We start from the raw sequence: 22459 nt of genomic DNA, 5'->3' as shown, positions 1-22459 counted from the left end.
AGGGACCTATCGGTAAAGAACGTTTTATCAGCATCGACGTGTCTATATTTAGCTTCAAAAATTTGTGGAATCAAAAGTGGACGGTGCGTGTCCGGGATTCCACGGATTTTCTGCTGCATAGACAAATCAAACTGGACAGAAGAATGATCGCAATCAGGGCTACAAACACGAGTAGGAGAGTACGAAGAAGGGTTTACCTGCATTGACATGAGGATGTGATATATAGACATAAATCTAATTTGAAGATTTTGCTCAAGAAGCCTTTCGAAATTCACAATCACCAATGGGTTCATGACCTGATGAGGAACCGAAGTGATAGTAGATTGAATCGATCTTTCAAAGGGAGTATTCCTGCCAAAACTTCAAGACCCATGTTGTGCGTTGAGGGCATACAGCCCAAAGCGATGCGAGGACAACGGTATTGGATACGCTCGAGTTTGATGAGGTGAGTTTTGGCAGCTGACTGGAAACAGAAGCTACCATATTCCATAACTGAGAGAATCGTAGTTCGATACAATTTTGAAAGATCTTCTGGATGGGCTAACCACCAGGTGCCAGTGATTGATCGGAGAAAAGTGATTCTTTGTTGGCATTTTCCTTTCAGATACTCAATGTGAGCTCTCCAGGTACACTTGGAATCAAACCAAACCCCAAGATAAAACACCTCGATTGAGTGATCGTTCTGCCTAGGAGTTGAAGCTTAGGTTGAGCAGATCTATGTTTCTTAGAGAAAACAACCATCTCCGTTTTCTTAGGGGAAAACTCAATCCCAAGCCCCAAATCCCAGGTTGACAATATGTCTAAAGTATCTTGTAAAGGTCTGTGCAGATGAGACTCAGTAGATCCAGCCTGCCAAACATGAACCCTGCGGGAGGCCCATGTAAGAGGTTCTTCTAACTGTAATATCTCCGTGAGCAAAGTTCAAATGTTTCTCACAAAGCAATCTGTATAAGATGTTATACAAAAGAGGAGGCAGACCCCGGGAATGCAACTTTTCTGACAAAACCTCTAATGAGACTGCATCAAAAGCTCCCTTTATGTCCAGAAACACTGAGGCCATTTGCTCACGTTTTGCGTACGCCATTTGTATCTCTGAAGACAGCAAAGCAAGACAATCGTTTGTCCCTTTGCCATTCTAAACCCAAATTGAGTATCTGAAAGGAGACCATTTGCTTCTACCCATTTATCCAAACGAAACAAAATCATTTTCTCCATCAATTTGCGTATACAAGACAACATCGCTATAGGACGGTACGAATTCGCATCGGATGCTGGTTTTCCGGGCTTTTGGATAGCGATAACTTTCACTTGTCTCCACTCTTGGGGAACAATGTTGTTCTCCAAGAATTGATTAAATAAATTTAACAAGCGAAATTTTGCGGCGTCCGGAAGGTTTTTCAACAAGTTAAATTTGATTTGATCAATTCCCGGAGCTGAATTGTTACAAGAGAGGAGCGCAAGTGAAAATTCGATCATCGAAAAGCTGGAATCCAGAACCACACCTATCAGAAGGTACGTTCCGGATTATTTTTTGCACAGGTTAGAATTTGGACAGACTTTCCGTGCGAAGTTGAATATCCATCTATGAGTATATTCTTCACTTTCATTTGTAGATGATCGATTACGCATGCTTCGTGCAACTTTCCATAAGGTACTCAAGGATGTTTCCCTTGACAAACCACCCACAAAATTTCTCCAATACGCCTTTTTCTTCCCTTAGATCAATTTTTTGAACTGATTTTCAAGGGGAACGTATGATTAAAAAAGGACGAGGGTTCCATGTTTTCGAAAATCTTTGAATGCTTTTGATTTGTCCTTATAAAGCTTGGAACACTGCTGGTCCCACCATGGATTAGGTGGCCTTCTAGGAACAGATGTATCTGGGATGGGTTTTGTTTGGGCGCAAAGTGCACTTTCATGGATCAAACGTGAAAGGAAGTGATACTCTTCCAAAGGAGGTAAAACATTCATATAATCAATGGCATCTGTTATTCCGTCCGAGTACTTTTTCCAGTCGATGTGTCTTGTAAGGTCATATGCCATATTTGTTGAATTTGAAGTGCTGGTCCCATTGGTGATTGTAATTTTGATTGGCAAGTGATCACTACCATTGGGATCAGGGATTACCTTCCACTGGCAATCCAATGATAGTGAATTTGAGCAGAGTGAGAGGTCAATTGCACTTGGTCTTGCAGGAGGTTTAGGTACTCGTGTTTTTTCACCCGTGTTCAAAATTGTTAAATTGAAACTGTCATAAATGTCATATATAAGAGTAGAACGACTATCGTCCATTTGTTCGCCCCAGACAGTTCCATGTGAGTTGAAGTCACCCAGGATCAACCTTGGCTCAGGAAGCACTGAGCACAGGTCCTCTAGCTGACTTCGATCCACTGCAACTCTATGAGGCCAGCACAAACTGATAATGCATAAGTCCTTACCTCTTATAGTTATATGACATGCAACAGCTTCAATTCCTCCTGATAAAGGGAGGTGGATTCTATAAAAGGAGTGGCGCTTATTGATCCCCAAAAGCACCCCTCCATAAGAATCGGTGCGATCCAGACGGATAATGTTAAAATCGTGGAAGGAGATGTTTGATTCAGAAGAAAGCCATGTTTCAGAAAGGGCAAAAATATCGCAACTAGTTTCATGAAGAAGAAATTTGAACGGATCCAGTTTAGGGATAATACTACGACAATTCCACTGTAGCACAGTGATATCTTCGACCTCTCGGCGTAAATTAGCCATCGAGAGAGATAAACACTGAAATGAGGGGCCAAGTTTGCATCAATTGCTTCAAAAATGTCTTTAATACAGCAAGCATTGTTGTTACAATGCTTCTGATGGATTCAGAAACATTGAAAAACAAAAACATTCGATTTAGAATGTCAGCCAACTTAAACAATCCCGGCTGGGAAGTGGATTCTGACAAGTGGATTCTGACAAAGCTGCATTTTTCATGGGGGCCTTTGAGGTCCCTGCTGGAGTTGGATTACTCTGTGGTGAAAATATCGTGCGGAATCCAGGAGGGATTTTGTTTTTGTTGTTCTGCAGCATTCGGCTTTTTAGGGACATTGATTGGAGGGCTCATTGTAGGAATTTTCTTGGGTATTTCGGGTGTCTTGGGAGTTGTTTTAGCACGTTTCCGGGAGTTCGCAACGAAAACAAAAGGGTTCTCCTCGTCAGTCGCCTCTTCGTTGTCAACTGGCAACACAGAAAAGATGTTACTCGAATGAGGTTGGGCCAGTGGAGAAGCGCTCTTTAAGATAGAGGCATAAGAACGTCTCGATCGTTCTTTTAAAGAGCGCTTCTGTTTATCCCAGCAACTCTTGAATGCCTCGCACAAGAGATTTCATGGGGTGAGCCCCCGCAATAGACACATTTCAGCTCTATTGCTGAGCATGCTCCAGCCCCATGATTCTCCCCGCATTGGGGACAGCGTGGCTTATTGCAACAGTGCGACGCTGTGTGCCCCAACTTGATGCAATTTTGGCAATGCATGGGTCGAGGCACGAAGAGTCGCACAGGAAGCCTTAAAACTCCGTCAATCAAGACGTAGTGAGGGAGGGCGGTACCCGCGAAGGTCACACGAAATGAAGCTGAAGGCGAGTACTTTGTAACTCCATTTACGACGTTGGCAGTATTGAGTTGACGGCAATCCACGATTTCGACAGAAGTCGAATCGAGGCTCTTGAACTTACCAACGCCGTTGGATTTAACGTACTTCGCATCCAGGCTCATTTCTGTGATCACGCCCTCAATCTCTACGTCTCGAGACGGGATGTAAACGTGATACTCTAGAATTAGAAAATTGCTGGCCACAATCTCGTTTGCAGCTTTCGAGTTAGCCACAACAACGCGCAGCTTGTTCGCACGTAATTTTGTAACACTGGTTACAGAGGTCCACCTCGCCAGATCTTTGGTGATCTGTACCACATTAAGAGGTTTACCGTTCTTTTTGGGCCGGATGAAAACCACCCATGGCCCAGAGGAAGATGAGCCTTCAGCATATTTTCGGAGCCGGGTGACTCTACTCTCCACTGGGGATGATTCAACATTGTCATCCATCCGAGAACGATTTGCATCTGAAGGACCAGCATCAGCTGATTCCTCCAGATGCTCCTCATCTTCATAGGTGAAATTCGCATCATCCCCAGTTGGAGGGTATAACCCCCCGCCTTCGCTCATATTTTTCAACGGGAAAACGAATGCCCTCCGTGTTGAAAATATAAGCGTAGCAAAAAATTGTCAAAATATATATAAAGGGAAATAAGATAGAAAGAGAAAAAGTGAAAAAATAGAATAAAAAAGAACTCACAAATTTTTTTAGCACTTTTTGGAATAATTTTTTTCCAGTGTATATGGACTGCTCCAACCACGTGGTCCTCCGTTGATCCTCAAAGGTGACGTCAACCGAAGAACCCAACCAAACGAACGCTGGCCCTTCCTCGCTGGTTGAATATGGCCTCCACGTCTCGACTCGGTTTCGGACGAGTACGACCAGTTTGATGATGATGATGGATGGAACAATTGGTTGGCCAAACAATGGCGGCGGACCTCGTGGCGATCGATCGGCCCTTCTGCGAGCTGGGACTAGTAAATTTAACCAGCCTTTGCCAGGAAACAATTGTCGCGGCACAAAATACCGTTTTACCGTCCGAACGGCACAAATTCCCGGATCTATTGGACGGGATCACACTCACTTACTATTCGCGAAGATCGGGACACTCGAAAACGCGACTGTATGCAACAAGTGATGCGATATGAATGTTTTTGGCTTTATTATAGCAACTCATTTATTTTTTTTTATTGCTTTTTTCTTTTCTTTTTCTTTTCAACCGAACATTTCCTTTGTTCTCGCTCTTCATTTTTTTTACTCATTTTAATTATTTTGTTTGATCATCGTTCTTTTTTTTTACCGTGCATAAATTTTCCCATCAGCCATTTTATTTATTTAGCAATTCTCTTGATTCTTTTTTCTTCTACTTGCTTTTCTATTCATTTCTAATTCCTTAGCTTATACACTTACCTACACTTACCAGCATATCGAGCGCTACCGACTGCGCCATGTCGTAACCCAACGCTCGAATTCCAGCGTCCATGCTATAAGGTCGTTTTGCCATGAATTAGAGACCCGCATCTTATGATAAATGCGTGTTCTCTAACATTATTAATTAATTAATGTTCTCTAACATACATAATTATTACAAATTTTAATTGCACCAGATGTTTTGCAGCAACATAAAATTTTAACTTTTGATTAAAGTATAATAAGTATTATGTGCAACATAGACTAAACTACCTTAGCGTTTGATTACATATGCCAGAATCAAAACTCATCCACATTGTCTCCATTTTAATTTGAACGATAGCAATCGATCAACTTGAAATCCCTCACCTTTCAACAACTCGGCAATAAATATACGCTATAATCGGGGCCGTTCACACCATTTAAGAAAAGCGTGCTGCAGTGCGCAGTCATACCTCGAAGAAGATACTTGATTACTCGGGAATCTATCGAAATGATTCGTTTGTGGTTATCATTGGTAATAGTCACGTTGCTATTAAACGAGTCTAGTGCAAACGATCCACAAAAAGTATATTCGACACAAAGAAATTTGGAGACAACTTCGCTGACTCACATTCACTTTTTCTTTCAGGAGGTTCGATCTTTTAGCATCGACTATGACCGGAACACATTCGTTATGGATGGGAAAGATTTTCGGTACGTGGCTGGATCTTTCCACTACTTTCGCGCTTTGCCACAAACTTGGCGAACTAAGCTGAGGACGATGCGTGCGGGTGGTTTGAATGCGGTCGATCTGTACGTCCAATGGTCATTACATAATCCGAAAGAAAATGTATACAACTGGGACGGAATTGCCAGCATCAAGGACGTCATTGAAGCCGCCATCGAGGAGGATCTGTATGTCATCCTACGACCCGGACCATACATCTGCGCTGAGATCGATAACGTAAGTAGGATCCGCTTGTCACAAAAAATTAGAACTAGGAATAAATCAACTCCATAAACCGAAAATAAAAGTTAAAGGAACAAGTTCACATTCATAGTTCTGATTCATAATTCAGAATTCAGTTTCAGAATTTAGAATTAAGAATTCAGATCCAGAAATCAGAATAAAGAATTTAGAGTTCAGATTCAGAATAAGGATTCAGATTCCATAATCAGATTTAGAATTCAGATTCAGAATTTGGATATATAATTCAATTTGATAATCAGAATTCAGAGTCAGAGAACTCCGATTATAGATTTAGATTTCAGATTCTTAATTTATTGGCCTTATCGGTGAAAACTGTTTTCCTTTTTAGTAGGAACATCTTAAAAATTTGAATTTTTTATATAGAAAGTTAAAAGAAATGAAAGATGGTAAAAACGAGCGGGTAGAATTTTATTTCGTTATAAAGTTCGTTGGTCTATATGCATAACTGACCAAAGCATGGTGTAGTAGGGTGGCCCAAAATTGTACTATGTCTGGGATGTTGGGGGCTCAAGCTTCAAATGATAGCTTAGGGTGTAAGAAACAATATTTTATATGGCGGCGACTCAGAAAAATGATGTTTAGAGGTCGCACTGGTTCGATTTTTGAAAAAAAGGCCATTTTTTTCGAAATTTTGTCCTAATAACATTTTCAGATCTTGAAAAAGTATCAAACATGTGTCTTTAATATTTTTTAAATTTTCTTTATAATGTAGGTTTTAAACTAAAAATTTATTGGGACTATTTTGAACTCTCAATTTGTATGTATGATTTTTTTAATTACACAATACTGTGGATTTTGGTAAAAAAAATAATTAAAATTAACAAAAAAGTGTACTTTGGATTAAGATTTTTAATCAATATTGAATTTAAAAGATGCGCGACGTTAAAATGTGTAACTTTGCAGAAGAAAGTGTATAGCTATGACTTGTCGTTTCAAAGTAATTCAAGTTTCACTGTGGAAAAAAGTCACAATTTTCAAATTTTTGCTAAGAATTGTTCTATATTATGATGTTGTTGAGTTTCGAGCAATCTAAGAACCAAATAAACTTCTGATATCAAACTTTTTCATCCTTTTATCGATCCTTCAATCAGCAACCATGACTAGTTTCTAGATTTTTATTTTAATTTTTTTTAGTGGTTGTAGCCATAACACATTCACTAAACCGTCACCCAAGTATGGGTAACACGACCTTCAATCAATAAAAAATCTAGAAACTTGGAATGGTTCTTTCTGGTGATTTAAGAATCGATAAAAGGATGAAAAAATTTGATATCAGGAGTTTATTTGGTTCTTTGATTGCTCGAAACTCATCAACATCATAATATAGAACAATTCTTAGCAAAAATTTGAAAATTGTGACTTTTTTCCACAGTGAAACTTGAATTACTTTGAAACGACAAGTCATAGCTGTACACTTTCTTCTGCAAAGTTGCACATTTTAACATTGCGCATCTTTTAAATTCAATATTGATTAAAAATCTTAATCCAAAGTACACTTTTTTGTTAATTTTAATTATTTTTTTTACAAAAATTCACAGTATTGCGTAATTAAAAAAATCAAACATACAAATTGAGAGTCCAAAATAGTCCCAATAAATTTTTAGTTTAAAACTTACATTATAAAGAAAATTTAAAAAATATAAGAGACACATGTTTGATACTTTTTCAAGATCTGAAAATGTTATTAGGACAAAATTTCGAAAAAATGGCCTTTTTTCAAAAATCGAACCAGTGCGACCTCTAAACATCATTTTTCTGAGTCGCCGCCATATAAAATATTGTTTCTTACACCCTAAGCTATCATTTGAAGCTTGAGCCCCCAACATCCCAGACATAATACAATTTTGGGCCACCCTAATGGTGTAGGGAAGCTTTTCTTATTGAAAACAATTTGCTGCTTTTGATTCCATCCTTTTTACATGATCAAATTATATTTTTCCAAAAGATAGAATCAAAATGCATCAGTCAAGTTGAAGACTGTCTCGTTACTGAAAATTTAGCAACTGCTCGTATCCTGTAAAGCTGGGACTCAAACGCACCAAAGACAAAGCGTTATGTGAAACGTTACTATTAATGTAATCAGAACCGAATAATGCTGAAGATTCAGCATATAGTATTTGACTATGCGAGTTGGTATAGGTAAACAAAATTCTCAGTTATTAAATTTTATGCATTGAATCAATTCTCGACGAGAAATGATTGTGAGTTATTATTTTTAAATGATTTTTGATTATTATCGTAAGAATGGAATCTCCATGCAGTCAAGTTGAGAGGAATTTTGCAACTGAAGAATCTAGCACATGCTCATTCCCGTTTAGTTGGGGCTTAAACGCACTAATCACAAAGCGTTTGTTTTATCAAACTAATATCTCGGTTATTGCGGAAATTGCACCCATTGAGACTCCTGTGCAAATGTTTTACAAGCAGAAATATTTTCGCACATGACGCACATATACACTCAGAAATGAAAATAAACTAAAAATTCAGGTTTTCATGTATTCGGTTGTTTCTCTGACGATAATAAAATTAAATCACTTAAAAATAATGACTCACGACCATTTCTAGCCAAGAAACGAACCAATGAATAAAATTTAATAACCAAGAGATTTTTTTTTCTTAAACAAACGCTTTATCTGTAGTGCGTTTGAGTCCCAGCTAACCAGTGAGCACCCGCATAAATCAGTATTATACAATGACTATTCCCATAATCTTCTTCCCGAGACACACAAAAGATTACTTCTATAGTTTTGGATTATTAATGTAAGATAAGGCTTATTATTTTTTCATGAAGTGGAATAGTTTGGACGCACATTACGATACAGGGAACGGGTCGTTAAGTAGAATACTGAGTAGCCATTCAATGTTTTTTTGCTTTTTTCTACTCACTCCAAGCGAGTTGGATCATACATATTATCTTTATCTAATGATCCAATCATCCAAAAAAAAAGACGATACAGCTTATCTTCAACTAACAATAGAAAGATTCAAACCCGTACTGGGGTTTTGATTATTTTATATTATTCCAATTCAATTCCCGGAAACAAAAAACAAAAGTTTTATTAATCAAATTGAAAATATAAAATTTTCATAGGATTTCTTGATCCGTCTCACTGTTCTCGCAACAAGAAATCGAAAAAGAAAATCTAATTGTTTCCATTGATTTTGTTTTATTCACCTTCATGTTCTCGCAACAAAAGTCAATTTGCAAATAACCAGTGCAAAGTAAAATCCATGTTAAAAAATAACACAACACTTCAAACCCCAATGTTTTGCAATTTATTTAGTTTTATAAAAAATATTTCCATTTCCACCATTCATTTTCATTTGATTGAATTCATTTTACCTTTTAAACAGGAAACCGCCATCTTGAATTTGTTCAGCGTAATTAATGAAATAAAATTAGAAATCATTAATCAAAACTTAGTCGAAATCAACATATTCAACACATTCTTATCCTTTCAAAGGACCGATCGATATCCAATCTTATAAAAATTTCTTTACAATTTCATTCCGTTTATTTAAAACATTTTACAGTTGAATCGCCATCTTGGTTTTTCAGCACATACTTTAACACTCGTCAGTTTCAATTTTCAATGAAAAAACATTATTGGGCAACTTCTTTTATCTTATTCTTTTTCGCATTTTCACTAGATTTCTACCACAGAGAACAGACGTACAAGCTATTTCACGAAACTTGTGTAAAATTTCCAACGAACATTTTAACCAATTTTTCCTTTTTAGCTTAGTCACCAGATGTCTCCAAATACATCAAAGAGAACTGTGAATATTTGATTTGTAACTTTTGAACGGCGCAACAGATGGCACTGTTTTAAGTCAATTTTCAACGTATTTTTTGGGTGTCAGCATTTGAAATTTTACACACTTTTTTAAAGATTTTTTGATCGAGCTTGTACGTCTGTTCTCTGTGTTTCTACTTACGTTTTGGGAGCATTTGGTCCGCCACCGATGCTTACGCCATTGTCGTGAATTTTCCACTCCATCTTCCAATCGTACACACGTCACGAACTAAACTTTTTAGCACAAAACTCCCGCAAACGTTTCGGAACAAAAGAAAACACAACTTCTGTTGTCAACAACCTTGTACAATCTGATTTATTTTCTCCTTTCTTTTTTACATCGGCCGTTAAATATCCTTTCTCTCTTTCTTTCCCTCTTTCTCTGCCGTTAATTTTTCTTTTGCATTCCCTTTTACTCTGCCGTTGATTTCTGTCAACCAGGCGTACCAGTGTGACCAGATATTTCATTTTTCGAAACCTAACATTTTTAATTAAACTTTTTTTTTATTATTATCATTTCTAAGCTATTGTTCCTAAAGGGTGATACGGTCAAAACTTGGTCAGGGGCCGTTCACATACCACGAGGACAACTTAGGGGGGGGGGGGGGTATGGAAATGTCCACGCTTGTCCACAGAGAGGGGGGTAGGGGTTTGGGTCATGTCCACGTGGACATACTTACTGTTTGAATCATAGAATTACAAAGCCTTCCATTAAAGTTTAAACAATCAAAAGCCACTTGAAAGCAAATAATAAATATGATTTTTAAGAAATTTAAAAATTTTAAAATAATTTTATATCAGGTAAAGCTATTTTTTTTTAAGTCAGCCATTCCAATAACAAATAGTCAAAAAGTTGTGTTTTCTAACTGTCAAATGAGTTTTTGAAAAAAAATAAATTCAAATCTGTCCACGTGGACATCCGGGGAGGGGGTAGGAGTTTGCCAAATGTCCACGCTTGTCCACGGAGGGGGAGGGGGGTGTCAAAAATCTCATTTTTCTGTCCACGTGGTATCTGAACGGCCCCTCAAGAGAAAACGCGTGTAAATCGGTGAAATTGTTTATTTAAAAAATCAAATTTAATTTCTTTTTCAAGTTTAATTATAGTATAAAATTCAGGAAAAATATTTAGTTAGGCTTTCGCTTTTCCAAATCCGAATTGCCGGGCCTTACGCTAAACCACTGCCATCGGATTTTGTACAGCCACCTTGTCCACCTTCTTCGCCGCAGAAAGCCAGTTTCCCTTGAACTGCTGCTCGTCCTATTAGCAGTTTTTTTGGTCTTCTTTAGGTTCCGCTTGACAATAGCCCAGTATTTCTCAATTGGGCGGAGCTATGGCGTGTTGGGAGGGTTCTTGTCCTTGGGAACCACCTGCACGTTGTTGGCGGCGTACCACTCCATGGCCTTTTTACCGTAATGGCAAGATGCCAAATCCGGCCAAAACAGTACGGAACAACCGTGTTGCTTCAGGAAAGGCAGCAGACGTTTATTCAAACACTCTTTCACGTAAATTTTTTGGTTGACAGTCCCGGAAGCTATGAAAATGCTGCTTTTCAAGCCACAGGTACAGATGGCTAGCCAAACCAGATATTTCTTCGCGAACTTTGACAATTTCATGTGCTTGAAAATATCTGCTACCTTTCCCCTTCCTTTTGCCGTATAAAACTCCTGTCCCGGAAGCTGCTTGTAGTCGGCTTTGACGTAGGTTCCGTCGTCCATTACCACGCAGTCAAACTTCGTTAGCATCGTCGTGTACAGCCTCCGGGATCGCGCTTTGGCCGTCGTATTTTGTTTATCATCGCGATTTGAAGTCACTACCTTCTTATAAGTCGATAGTCCGGCTCGTTTTTTGGCTCGATGCACGGTTGTAAATTTAACATTAGTTTTGATATGATTTTTCACAAACTAGCAATCAATAATGCGCTTTTTCCTCAAGAAACACTCAAAATTCGAGGAAAAAAACCCTCAATTTTTCCTGTTTTTAGAGGAATAAGCTCATTTTTGATTGCTAGTTTGTGAAAAATCTTATCAAAACTAATGTTAAATTTGTATATCAATGGAAAGCCAATAACTTGACCAACAAAACCAACTCCAAAAATTATACGAACTCGTCCGAACTCTTAAGGTTATAATTCACTGAAAAAAGGCATTATTTTAGATATTTTGTAGTATATCTCCTTTCTTAGTTGAAATATGTATTTAAAAAGTTCCAGAAAATTGTGTGTTTTAACCTTTTGAACAACTTTCTCAAATATACCAAGTTTGTAAATCGTATACTAAAAAAGATATTAAATAAAAACTCAAAATCACTTGTTAAAATGCTCCTTTTTAAGGGCTCGTATTTTTTTTGATTTTCATGCGATCTTGTTCCTTAAAAATAATAAGATCTACAACTTTTGTGAAGACACCAAGTCTCTAAATTAATTATTTCAAGAAATATATTTTTTTTATCTTTCTTCCAGGTGCAAAAATCACTTTTTTCTTTCAAGAATTTGATAGATCATCAAAAACTATAAAAATGTTGAGAAGACATTAAATGTCTACCGTTTACCGTTTGTCCGCAAATAACTTTGATCGCTTATTAGATGCATCTAGCCCTGTGTGTGGCGGGTCCTGTCAAGAGAAAGGTTGATCAATTTGCTTAATTATTATCAAATAGGGGTGCCAATATTTGTCTGTTTTATTCAGATATTTATTCATCCTCATCTTTTTTCCTACAGATAAGTGGACCATCGTTAAGTGATTTTCTTTGTAGATTTATTTTCGAAATATCGGTGAGAACATATTATGTTCTTGGAGAAAGAATATCAGAATTGAAATTTGATAAAGATTGATAGGAAAGTGAGGAGAAAATTTACAGATGTTGAAAAGAGCGAAAGGCCGATGACATAGTGAGAGCGATGCGATGCGAATTTACGGACTACGGGCGCAGCCTATGCGAACTCGAGCGGCGAAACAAATGGACATCTGCTTCGCCGTGTTGAGTATGTCAGGTTGAAGGGATTCACATTCATCAAATGTGGTCCACCGCATTGAATTGCATTTGCCGCTTCGCATCGCATCGGTTTTACTATGTCATCGGCAAAACAAAAAGTGAAAAGTAGTGACTGTGGAAAATCGATACTGCGGAAATTTAATCCAGAAAATAGGAGGAAGTACGGATTTTTACACAACACAAATGAGAGCTTTACCCGATCAGCCGAATCAAACCTGACAAGAAATACGACACATTTTAATCCCTGATGACGATCCTATATGGATTGAAACGTTGGAACGTTAGAGAAATAGTCGTTTTTGCTATTTGAATAGACTGAAAGCCGAAAAAATGACCTTAGATTCAGATTCAGGATTCATATTCGATATCTAGATAGATTCAAAATTCAGATTTGAATTTTAATAAATTTTTTGGTTTGGACACTGAGTGTATTTGTGATGTTTCAAAAAAGAAGTAGATTCAATTAAAATAAACAAACAATTTATGTTTCATTCAAGGGAGGACTACCATATTGGCTGTTCACCAAATATCCAGGCATCCAAGTACGCACAAGTGATACGAACTTTACGCGCGAGGTTGGTATTTGGTACGAGCAGCTATTGTCCCAGCTTAAACCCTACATGTACGGAAAAGGTGGTCCCATCATCATGGTACAAATTGAAAATGAGTATGGTGCTTTCGGAAAATGCGACAAAACGTATCTAAACTATCTCAAAGCCGAAACTGAGAAGTATACCGAAGGCGATGCAATCCTCTTCACCGTTGATAGACCATATGATAACGAACTTGAGTGTGGACAAATTGAAGGCGTTTTCGTGACTACTGATTTCGGTTTGATGACAGATGAAGAAGTCGACACACATGCGTCTAAGCTGCGCTCTGTTCAGCCCAATGGACCTCTCGTCAACACGGAGTTCTACACTGGTTGGTTAACTCACTGGCAAGAGCCCAACCAACGACGACCTGCTGGACCGCTAGCCAACACCTTACGTAAGATGCTCCGCGATGGTTGGAATGTTGACTTTTACATGTACTTTGGTGGCACCAATTTTGGATTTTGGGCTGGAGCTAATGACTGGGGTCTAGGTAAATATATGGCCGACATCACTTCATATGATTATGATGCACCAATGGATGAAGCTGGAGATCCTTCCATGAAGTATACGGTTTTCAGAGATATTATTGGTGAAGTAAGAAGATGTACAAGTTTGTTCCCCTATCACGGTAATCAGCTGCTTTTGTTTTTTTAGTATATTCCTCTTCCAGCAATGGAGGTGCCTGATAAAGCTCCAAAAATGACAAATGATCCCTTGGTTCTGACAAGTGTTGATAATATTCTGTCTAGTTGCTCTAGAGCTGAATTAGGATCTGATCAAAAACAGTCCAGTCGTCTGTTGACATTTGAGGAACTTGGACAAAATTCAGGATTCGTATTGTATGAGACCACTTTGCCAGCATTTACGCGCGATCCTAGCCAACTGACAATCAACGGTCTACGAGATCGGGCTCAAATCTATGTAGATCAAGTGGGTGTCATAAGTTACAACCTTGTTTGTATGCCTCTGTTAACAACATTCTTTCCAGTTCTACATAGGAACTCTAGCAAGAGAAAACGCCATCAACAGTCTTCCCATTTCCGCCGGATGGGGCAGCAAACTATCAATTTTGGTTGAAAATCAAGGCCGAATAAACTTCAATATTTTGGATGATTACAAAGTATATGGCAAATATATTTAACCTATTAGGACAAACTATACGTTAACACTTTTATCGTTTATTTCAAGGGCATTCTTGGCAACGTAACCATTCAAATATATGATGAGCCATACGTTCAGGAGCTGTCTGATTGGACCATAACTGGTTACCCGTTCGAAAGTTATGATCAGTTGAAGCGACTCACTGAAACAGTTAGCGGTGGACAAGGTGTCAACAATCGTGGAATGGCTATTCATGGACCAGTTATCTTCAAAGGAACGTTGACGATCGCTACAGATAACATCTATGACACCTACATCGATATGAGCGGATGGGGCAAAGGTTTTATCCTGGTTAATGGATTCAATTTGGGTCGCTACTGGCCTGTGGTTGGTCCCCAGGTTACGCTGTACCTACCAAAAGAGTTGCTCCATAAGGGTGACAATGAAATATTATTGGTAGAACTACAGAAAGCACCCACAGACGGTATGATCCGATTTTCTGATGCTGCTATTTTAGACGAAGCTTAGATTGATATTAAATTTAAATTTTAATATTTAAACTTTAATTTTGTCGAGCCAATTAAAAAAACTATATATGTAAAATGTAATAATGCTTACTTCCTATTTTATTGCTAATTTTTTTGATAAAAAATAAGTGCACTTCACCAGTGTGCAGAATGGTCGTCATCAAGACCGCACCGCACCGCACCGCGATACATGGGTATACTCATGGGTACATGGGACCCTCACTCTGCTTGTCTGACTGCCGCGTGTTGACTGGCGGCTGACTTTTGACCGCTCACTGAACCCCGAAAATACCTTAGCTTGAGAACTTTCCCCATCAATCCGAATGAAACTCCCTCACTACTGGTTTGGATATTGACCAAAGTTAACCTCTTTCAAGAGAACTTGTACCCCAAAATCTTATACCTTATTAGAGGTTGTTTATAAGACACGGCCGCAAGGTTAACTTAGAACTCCTACAGCCTATCTTGTGCCAAAGTATTTTCTAAATTAAATTTGTATTTTTTAATTAAGTTGGTCGATTTCATATAAAGATTTGGAATGAACTTAGAGCAATAAGAAACTAAACCAAGAAAAGCTTTAAGTTCCGTAACATTTTTCGGAGCTTTTTCCTCTCTAATGGTTTTAATCTCATCAGAACATGGAAGAAGATCTCTATCGGTCAGAATATACCCAAGGAAAGGTAAACTGTTGACAAAAAATTTACGTTTCTTTCAAATCACTTTTATATTAGCTTTGGCTAATCTTTCTAAAACAAGAAAAAGGTTTTTCGTGAATTCTTCAAATTTTTTTCCTGAAACCAAAATGTCATCCAGATAACATACCACATTTTTCAAACCCCTTAACACTTGGTCAATTACTTTTTGAAAAATCGCTGCACTAGACGACGCTCCTTGTGGCATTCTTTTGTATACATAAAGACCTTTCATAGTGTTTATTACCATTATTTTCTTTGACCTTTTCGAAAGCAGCAATTGAGTGTAAGCTCCTGCGAGGTCCAAAGAACAAAAAACCTTTGATCCAGAAAGTGTTGCGAAAAGATCTTGGGGTAAAGGTAGCGAGTATGTGTTCGGAATAATTACCTTATTAATTGAAACCTTGCAATCAATAACTAGGCGTTTTCCTTGATTTTTTTTGATAACTACTACTACCGGTGATACCCATTCACTAGCTTCTATTGGCTCAATAACACCATCTCTTTCTAATTCATCTACATAGATAATCTACCACTTTTTGCCTCAATCGCAGTGGAACATCGTAAGCTTTCTTTAAAATTGAATTATTATCTTAGAGGACCAAATCACCAACAAAACCCTGAATAGGTTTAGAAATTTTTTTATCGAAAACAGCTGGAAACTTACTTCTTATTTCTGCTACAGTTAATTCCTCTTTAATTGCATTAGTATGTCCAACAGGAAATCCCCTAAAAGCATTTTTCCAACCTGCGTAGAAAAAGGTCCAACCATGTTCTGCCCATGAGTGGAATGAAATCATTTTCACAAAAGAGGACCACTATAAAAAGTGGCTTCTGTATTCCATTCAGCTGAACCTAAACCTGAATCTTTCCCAGAATTTTAAGCTTTTTTCCGTCGATCACTACCAACCGTTTGTTGCATTCTTTAAGATTCAGATTTCCAAACAAATTTTTATATAATTTCTCGGAAATAACGCTTTCCGCGGATCCACTGTCAATCTCCATTTTCAATCTTTGATTCTCTATCATTACTGCAGTGTAACACGGTTCATTAATTCGATTTGTTGATGATATCATCATACAAGAAATATCATCCTCACTGTCATCTAAATCCTTCTTTAAACGTTTGAAAAGACCGGAAGAGCTTGATTCTTTTGGAGAGTCTACGAAATTTACGACCGATTGCCGCTTTTGTGGGCTTCTACGCTTGAGACGAAAACAAAATTTCCGGGTATGACCTGACTTGTTACAAAAAGAACACACGTATCGAGGTTTACTATTTTTCCTGTAATCTTGTCTACTATCACTCCGATCACGAAAAGATCTACGGTCCCGGCTATAACTATCACTTCGAGATCTATATTTTGATCTAGGAGGAGATCTAGACACTTTGCGGCCCAATCTAGCAACCAAACCAACACGGTTTTCTAAACGATTATTCATATGTTTCGCTCGGTCCTCGGCTTATTCCTGATTAACCACTATCTGCTCAGCCTTCGCTGCCGTCAAATTCTCTTCATTGAAAAATCGTTTACGAATTTCGTCGTCCCTGACTCCAATTAACAAAAGGTCGCGAATATTTCGTTCCTTTCCTTCACCAAAATTACACTGCTCCGCCATATACTTAACATCCAATACGAAATCGACATTTCTTTCTCCCTCCTGCTGTCGACGCAACCAAAAATCGAAGCTTTGAGCCACATCCGAGCTCGTATGGTCGTAACACTTAGTAAGTTCATCAATTATCTGTTTATAATATAGGTCTTGAATAGTTTGACCGGCAAAGATAAGTTTTATTTTTGAAAAGGTCTGCTTGCCCACACACAGCTAGGAAAGAAGATTTATATCGATCTTCCTTATAATTATTATGGATGAAAATCCACTGTAATTGCTCTACATATTGCTTAAAAGGTATCGAATCCGGTATGTAAGGCTCCATCGTAGCAGCCAAAGACATCCTTGAGAAACGCAAACGCAGACGTAACACGAAATCGACAGCACAGCGGAAAGTAAAAAAAAAAGAATAAAAAAATATGAATATAAACGTATATCAAACGTCTCTGTATAAAAAATAAAATAAAATAAAATACAGGATCAAAATATTAAAAGGTTGTGAAAATAAATCAATCAATAAATATCGTCAAAAAAATATAAAAAAAACAACCCACATACCTGTACTAACAGTTGTCGTTCGCCCAACTCAGCACGCAAAAGCAAACACCAAACCAATCCAACAGCAATGAAAGCAGACCTTGGCTGCCGGAATTCCAATGCAAAAACAACAGCAACTTGGTTAAGTTGCCGGTTGGCCACAGCGATTCAACAGCAAATCAGCAACTTAGCAACAATCAAACAGCTTCGGTTCTTTTTTTTCTCACTTTTTATTCGAAGCAACTCCAAAGATTGTTAGCCACCTGATGATGTGCCCGTTAGCAAAAACTCTATCACACTGACGTACTTTGAAAGGGCTAACTTCACCACGCCAAAATCTGGCTGAGCAAAATGGCGTAGAATTTTGTGCTGTGGATGATGGAGAACAATTGAACACCAAGAACAAAAGCCAACTTGCAATGGCGGTGCTCCTGTTGTTTCAATAATCGTGTTTCCAAAAAAAATCAAACTCGGATCAAAACCGAATTATCTCGGACACTAAACCAGCACGTATGCATAAAAAAATTGGAAAAAAGGATATAATCCACTTCCAGAAACTCGAGGAATTGAAAACTTACAAATCAACCCGACTAGGGGAAAACGTATGTGTGAACAATTCCGAGCGAAAAATAAACACCTCCGGCTGCCAAGCACTAAATCCTGCTGGAATTCAATCCCGTCGTCGCCAATTGTTAAATCCGTATTTAGAACACTAGATTATAAATCTAAATTACGCTTTATTATACTTTGGATAAAACTAGAGATTTCCGGGATAAAATAATAAAGACTAGCGGTTCAGTTTACAGTCATCACACTAGGGAAGAATGCCCTAAGTGGTAAATTCCTGAAAAAAAAAATACAGTCATCACAGAAGTGAAGGTTTATTCTTCTACCAAACAGCGAGCTACCAATCTCGCTCGAAACTGTGAGTCTCTCTTCTGAGAGGTAATTGGTTTAGCCAGATTGCTATAAAAAGCATTTCATATAAAGTTTAGATACTACACTTATTAGGCGAACGCAAAACAGCTAGAAGCTATTGAATAGATGTGTCTTTCAGCATTGAAAACAATCAATTCAACTGACAGGTGCCAATCTGAACATTGCATGACTACTTTGTAAGCAATTCCTCGCTAGGCACCAGCAGTGATGTCAGTTGAATTGATGGGTTTTCAATGCCAAAAGACAAAGCTCTATTCACCATCTAATAACTTTTTGTCTGATAAGATACAAAGCGACGGCCTTCGACGAAGGTGTTTAGCGGAAAATTTACTTTATAGAATTCATAAATTGGCACAAAAACCATCAACAGGGTCGGTTCCACAGACGAAATAAACATGATGTTGATTTTTCAGAACAAAATATTCAGTTTTCCCATATAAACATAAAAGTTTAAATTTACACCGTTTCTTAAAAATTCTGCAATAAATTATGGATGAGTTTTAAATTAAAACGAAGCTTCAGGATTCACGAAATTCAAAATTAATCCAAATCGACTAAGTCTAATGTTTTTTAATTCTAAATTCTGAATGTTGATTTGGGAGTAGGGAAACCGAAGTTATTTCAGATGGTTCGCATGAACAGAATGAATTCGCACGATCGAGCCGGGTCTTCGCACGAATTCGTTTGCACTGTGGCCGGTCGATGTTTTTTCAACGTGTTTCAATGAGAAGCGGTTTTTCGCGCGAATTAGAAATTCGCTTCGCGCGCACTATGAACTCGACCTAAGTCGTAGGCATTGACACCGTTTTGTTCGTATTTTTATCTCGCCTTTATTTAAGCAACTGCACTGTGCTGCATAATGATTTAACGCTCATTGAAGATCACTTCTATCAAAACTTTCAATTCGTATCAATTTGTTTTACAAGCTTTTAAAGAAAAATACGAAATTCGTCTGGACTGAAGAGTGTGAAAAAGTTTTTAATGCTTGTAAACAGTTTCTACTCAAGTCTAGCCTTAAGCCTAGTCCACACTAGGAAACATGAACTGCGATTTTTGTTATGAGACGAACTTTGTTGTCTGTTGTTGTTGTTGGAAACCTGAGACGTTCTCAGTGTCTCCCGAAGAAAATGGGAGACGCTGAGACCGTCTCGAGACGAACCGTCTCCTAGTGTGGACTAGGCTTTAAATAGCGCACAAAAGAAATATGCAACTTTGCACTTAGAGGCTCTCGCAGTAGTGAGCACAGTATAAAAAATTTCACAAATTCTTGTATGGAAAAAAATTTACAATATATACAGACCACAAGCCTTTAATTGGCATTTTGGGTAAGGAAGGCAAAAATACAATGGTTGTAACTAGACTGCAAAGGTATATCATGGAGCTTTCTGTATACGATTACGATATTATTCACAGGCCTTCTTCTAGAATGGGCAATGCCGACTTTTGCTCTAGGTTCCCGTTAATGGAAGAAGTTCCAAAGGAATTGGCCAAAGAGTATGTGAAAAATTTAAGTTTTTCCGATAGTTTTCCTGTTGATTATAAAGAAATTGCAAAAGAATCCCTCAAAGATGAATTTATCACCAAAATAATGCATTACCTCGAAAATAGATGGCCAGAACGCATTGATAAGAGATTTCGTGACGTTTACTCTATGCATCATGATCTGGAGATAGTAGACGTTTGTGTTTTGTTCCAGGACTGAGTGATAATTCCTTCCCGTATGAAGCAGAAATTGCTCAAAATGTTGCACACCAACCACTCAGGAATGAGAAAAATCAAGCAACTAGCAAGAAGGGCGGTTTACTGGTTTGTTTTAAATAATGACATCGAGGACTACGTAAGATCTTGCAGAATTTGTACGGAAATGACACCTATAAAGAAATCAGCAGATTACTCGATGTGGACACCTACGCAAAGACCTTTTTCCAGGATACGTGTCTTTTTTTTTTTAGGTTTTATTTTTGACACTTTACCAGCATTATGGCATTCGTGTCTACGGATACATGTCGATTTTTTCCATTTCCAACAAAAAAAGTTCTTGTTGGTCGTTGATAGTTTCAGCAATTGGAAAGAATTGGAACATATGAAATTTGGAACGGATTGTAAAAAAGTCACCAGTTTTTTACTTAGAATAATTTCTAGATATGGTTTGCCAGAGGTAATGGTTACTGATGGTGGCCCACCATTTAACGCGGATTTTTTTTGTGAAGTTTTTTGAAAGCCAAGGTATTAAAATGTTGAAGAGTCCACCATACCACCCAGAAAGTAATGGTCAAGCCGAGAGGATGGTCCGTTTAGTAAAAAATGTTTTAAAAAAAGTTCCTTCTTGATCCAGAGACGGGAAAGTTAGATATTGATGATCAAGTTTCGTACTTTCTAATAAATTATAGGAATACTTGTTTAGAACCAGATAGTTCTTTCCCTTCTGAACGATTATTTGCATACAAACCAAAGATATTACTGGACCTTATTAATCCAAAAACTTGTTTTAAATCAAATTTAGTAAAACCAAATGATGAACATTTCAAAACAACGGATTCTAGTAGACTACCTAAGGTAGTTAATCCTTTCATTAATGTCAGAAATGGAAATCTGATTTATTATCGAAACCCAAATCAACAGAATTAAAAAAATGGATTCCAGCAACCTTTGTAAAATGGTTTTCTCCCACAATTTCACAGATTTTGGTCAGCGGTCGGGAGATGTTAGCACATAAACAGCAATTAAAAATCGTTCCCAACTCTCATCAAAATAATGCAAGAAGGATCGTGTTTCGAGACAACAATGATATTGTTTTATCTCGTGGATTTTCTGGTGCTTCAGATTTCGATCAAAACAACTTATCAGGCAGTGTCAGCACCAGTAGCAGCAAAGCGAGCAAAAGGAGAAGAGAGCGCTGCGAGGATTCTGAGGACGATTTTTATGGTTTCGCTTCAGACTCTTTTCTTTTTTGGAAGGAGATAAACGGATTGATAAAGTTTTTCACGAAGATAAGGTACCGCAGAGGAAATCAAGCAGAATTTCAAAGAAGAGAAGATCAGTGGTTTTTTGTATTACTAAAATATATTTTATACTTGCATGTACAGCTTAATATGAAAATGAACTAAGACACAATTGTAAACAGATAAGTTTTCTCTTTAGGGAAGAGGTGTTGTAGTATCTAAACTTTATATGGAATGGTTTTTATAGCAATCTGGCCAAACCAATTACCTCTCAGAAGAGAGACTCACTGTTTCGAGCGAGATTGGTAGCTCGCTGTTTGGTAGAAGAATAAACCTTCACTTCTGTGATGACTGTAAACTGAACCGCTAGTCTTTATTATTTTATCCCGGAAATCTCTAGTTTTATCCAAAGTATTATAAAGCGTTAATTTGGATTTATAATCTAGTGTTCTAAATACGGATTTAACAATAAGATACGAAGCTACGGTCTTCGACGAAGGTGTTAAGCGGGAAATTTCCTTTGATGAATTTATAAATTATCACAAAACCCATCGGCAGAGTCGGTTCCACAGAAGTTACAAAAACTCAAACATTTTTGCTGAACAACCGCTGAAACATTATTTATTTATAATTTTGAATCAGCTATCAGGCTGAAAGAAAGCTACCAAAATTCTCGAAGAAGCTGCTGTTCAGCCCTTAAACATCTGGATTTGGAGAAAT

At 37.7% G+C, this 22459-nt stretch overlaps 1 protein-coding gene across 1 annotated transcript; it reads left to right on the top strand.

Moving 5' to 3' along the window:
* Positions 1 to 5437: 5437 nt before the first annotated feature.
* On the top strand, positions 5438 to 15093 carry LOC129745841 (beta-galactosidase-like). The gene is made up of 6 exons (XM_055739200.1): positions 5438 to 5597; positions 5661 to 5975; positions 13289 to 13981; positions 14042 to 14317; positions 14376 to 14507; positions 14576 to 15093. The coding sequence occupies exons 1-6, from the start codon at positions 5523 to 5525 to the stop codon at positions 15014 to 15016; spliced, it is 1932 nt and encodes a 643-aa protein (XP_055595175.1). The 5' UTR covers positions 5438 to 5522; the 3' UTR covers positions 15017 to 15093.
* The last annotated feature ends 7366 nt before the right edge of the window (positions 15094 to 22459 follow it).

Source organism: Uranotaenia lowii, chromosome 2 (genome assembly GCF_029784155.1).
Source record: "Uranotaenia lowii strain MFRU-FL chromosome 2, ASM2978415v1, whole genome shotgun sequence".
NCBI lineage: Eukaryota > Metazoa > Arthropoda > Insecta > Diptera > Culicidae > Uranotaenia > Uranotaenia lowii.
Note: the sequence above shows the minus strand (reverse complement) of the source record. Positions and strands in the feature narration are given on the sequence as shown.

Bases quoted from the DNA above. Each gene is read 5' to 3' on its own strand.
- LOC129745841 (XM_055739200.1), top strand. From the start codon at position 5,523: ATGATTCGTTTGTGGTTATCATTGGTAATAGTCACGTTGCTATTAAAC. The intron at 13,982-14,041 runs GTAAGAAGATGT...TTGTTTTTTTAG, and splicing joins TCAGAGATATTATTGGTGAA to TATATTCCTCTTCCAGCAAT. The intron at 14,318-14,375 runs GTGGGTGTCATA...CATTCTTTCCAG, and splicing joins CTCAAATCTATGTAGATCAA to TTCTACATAGGAACTCTAGC.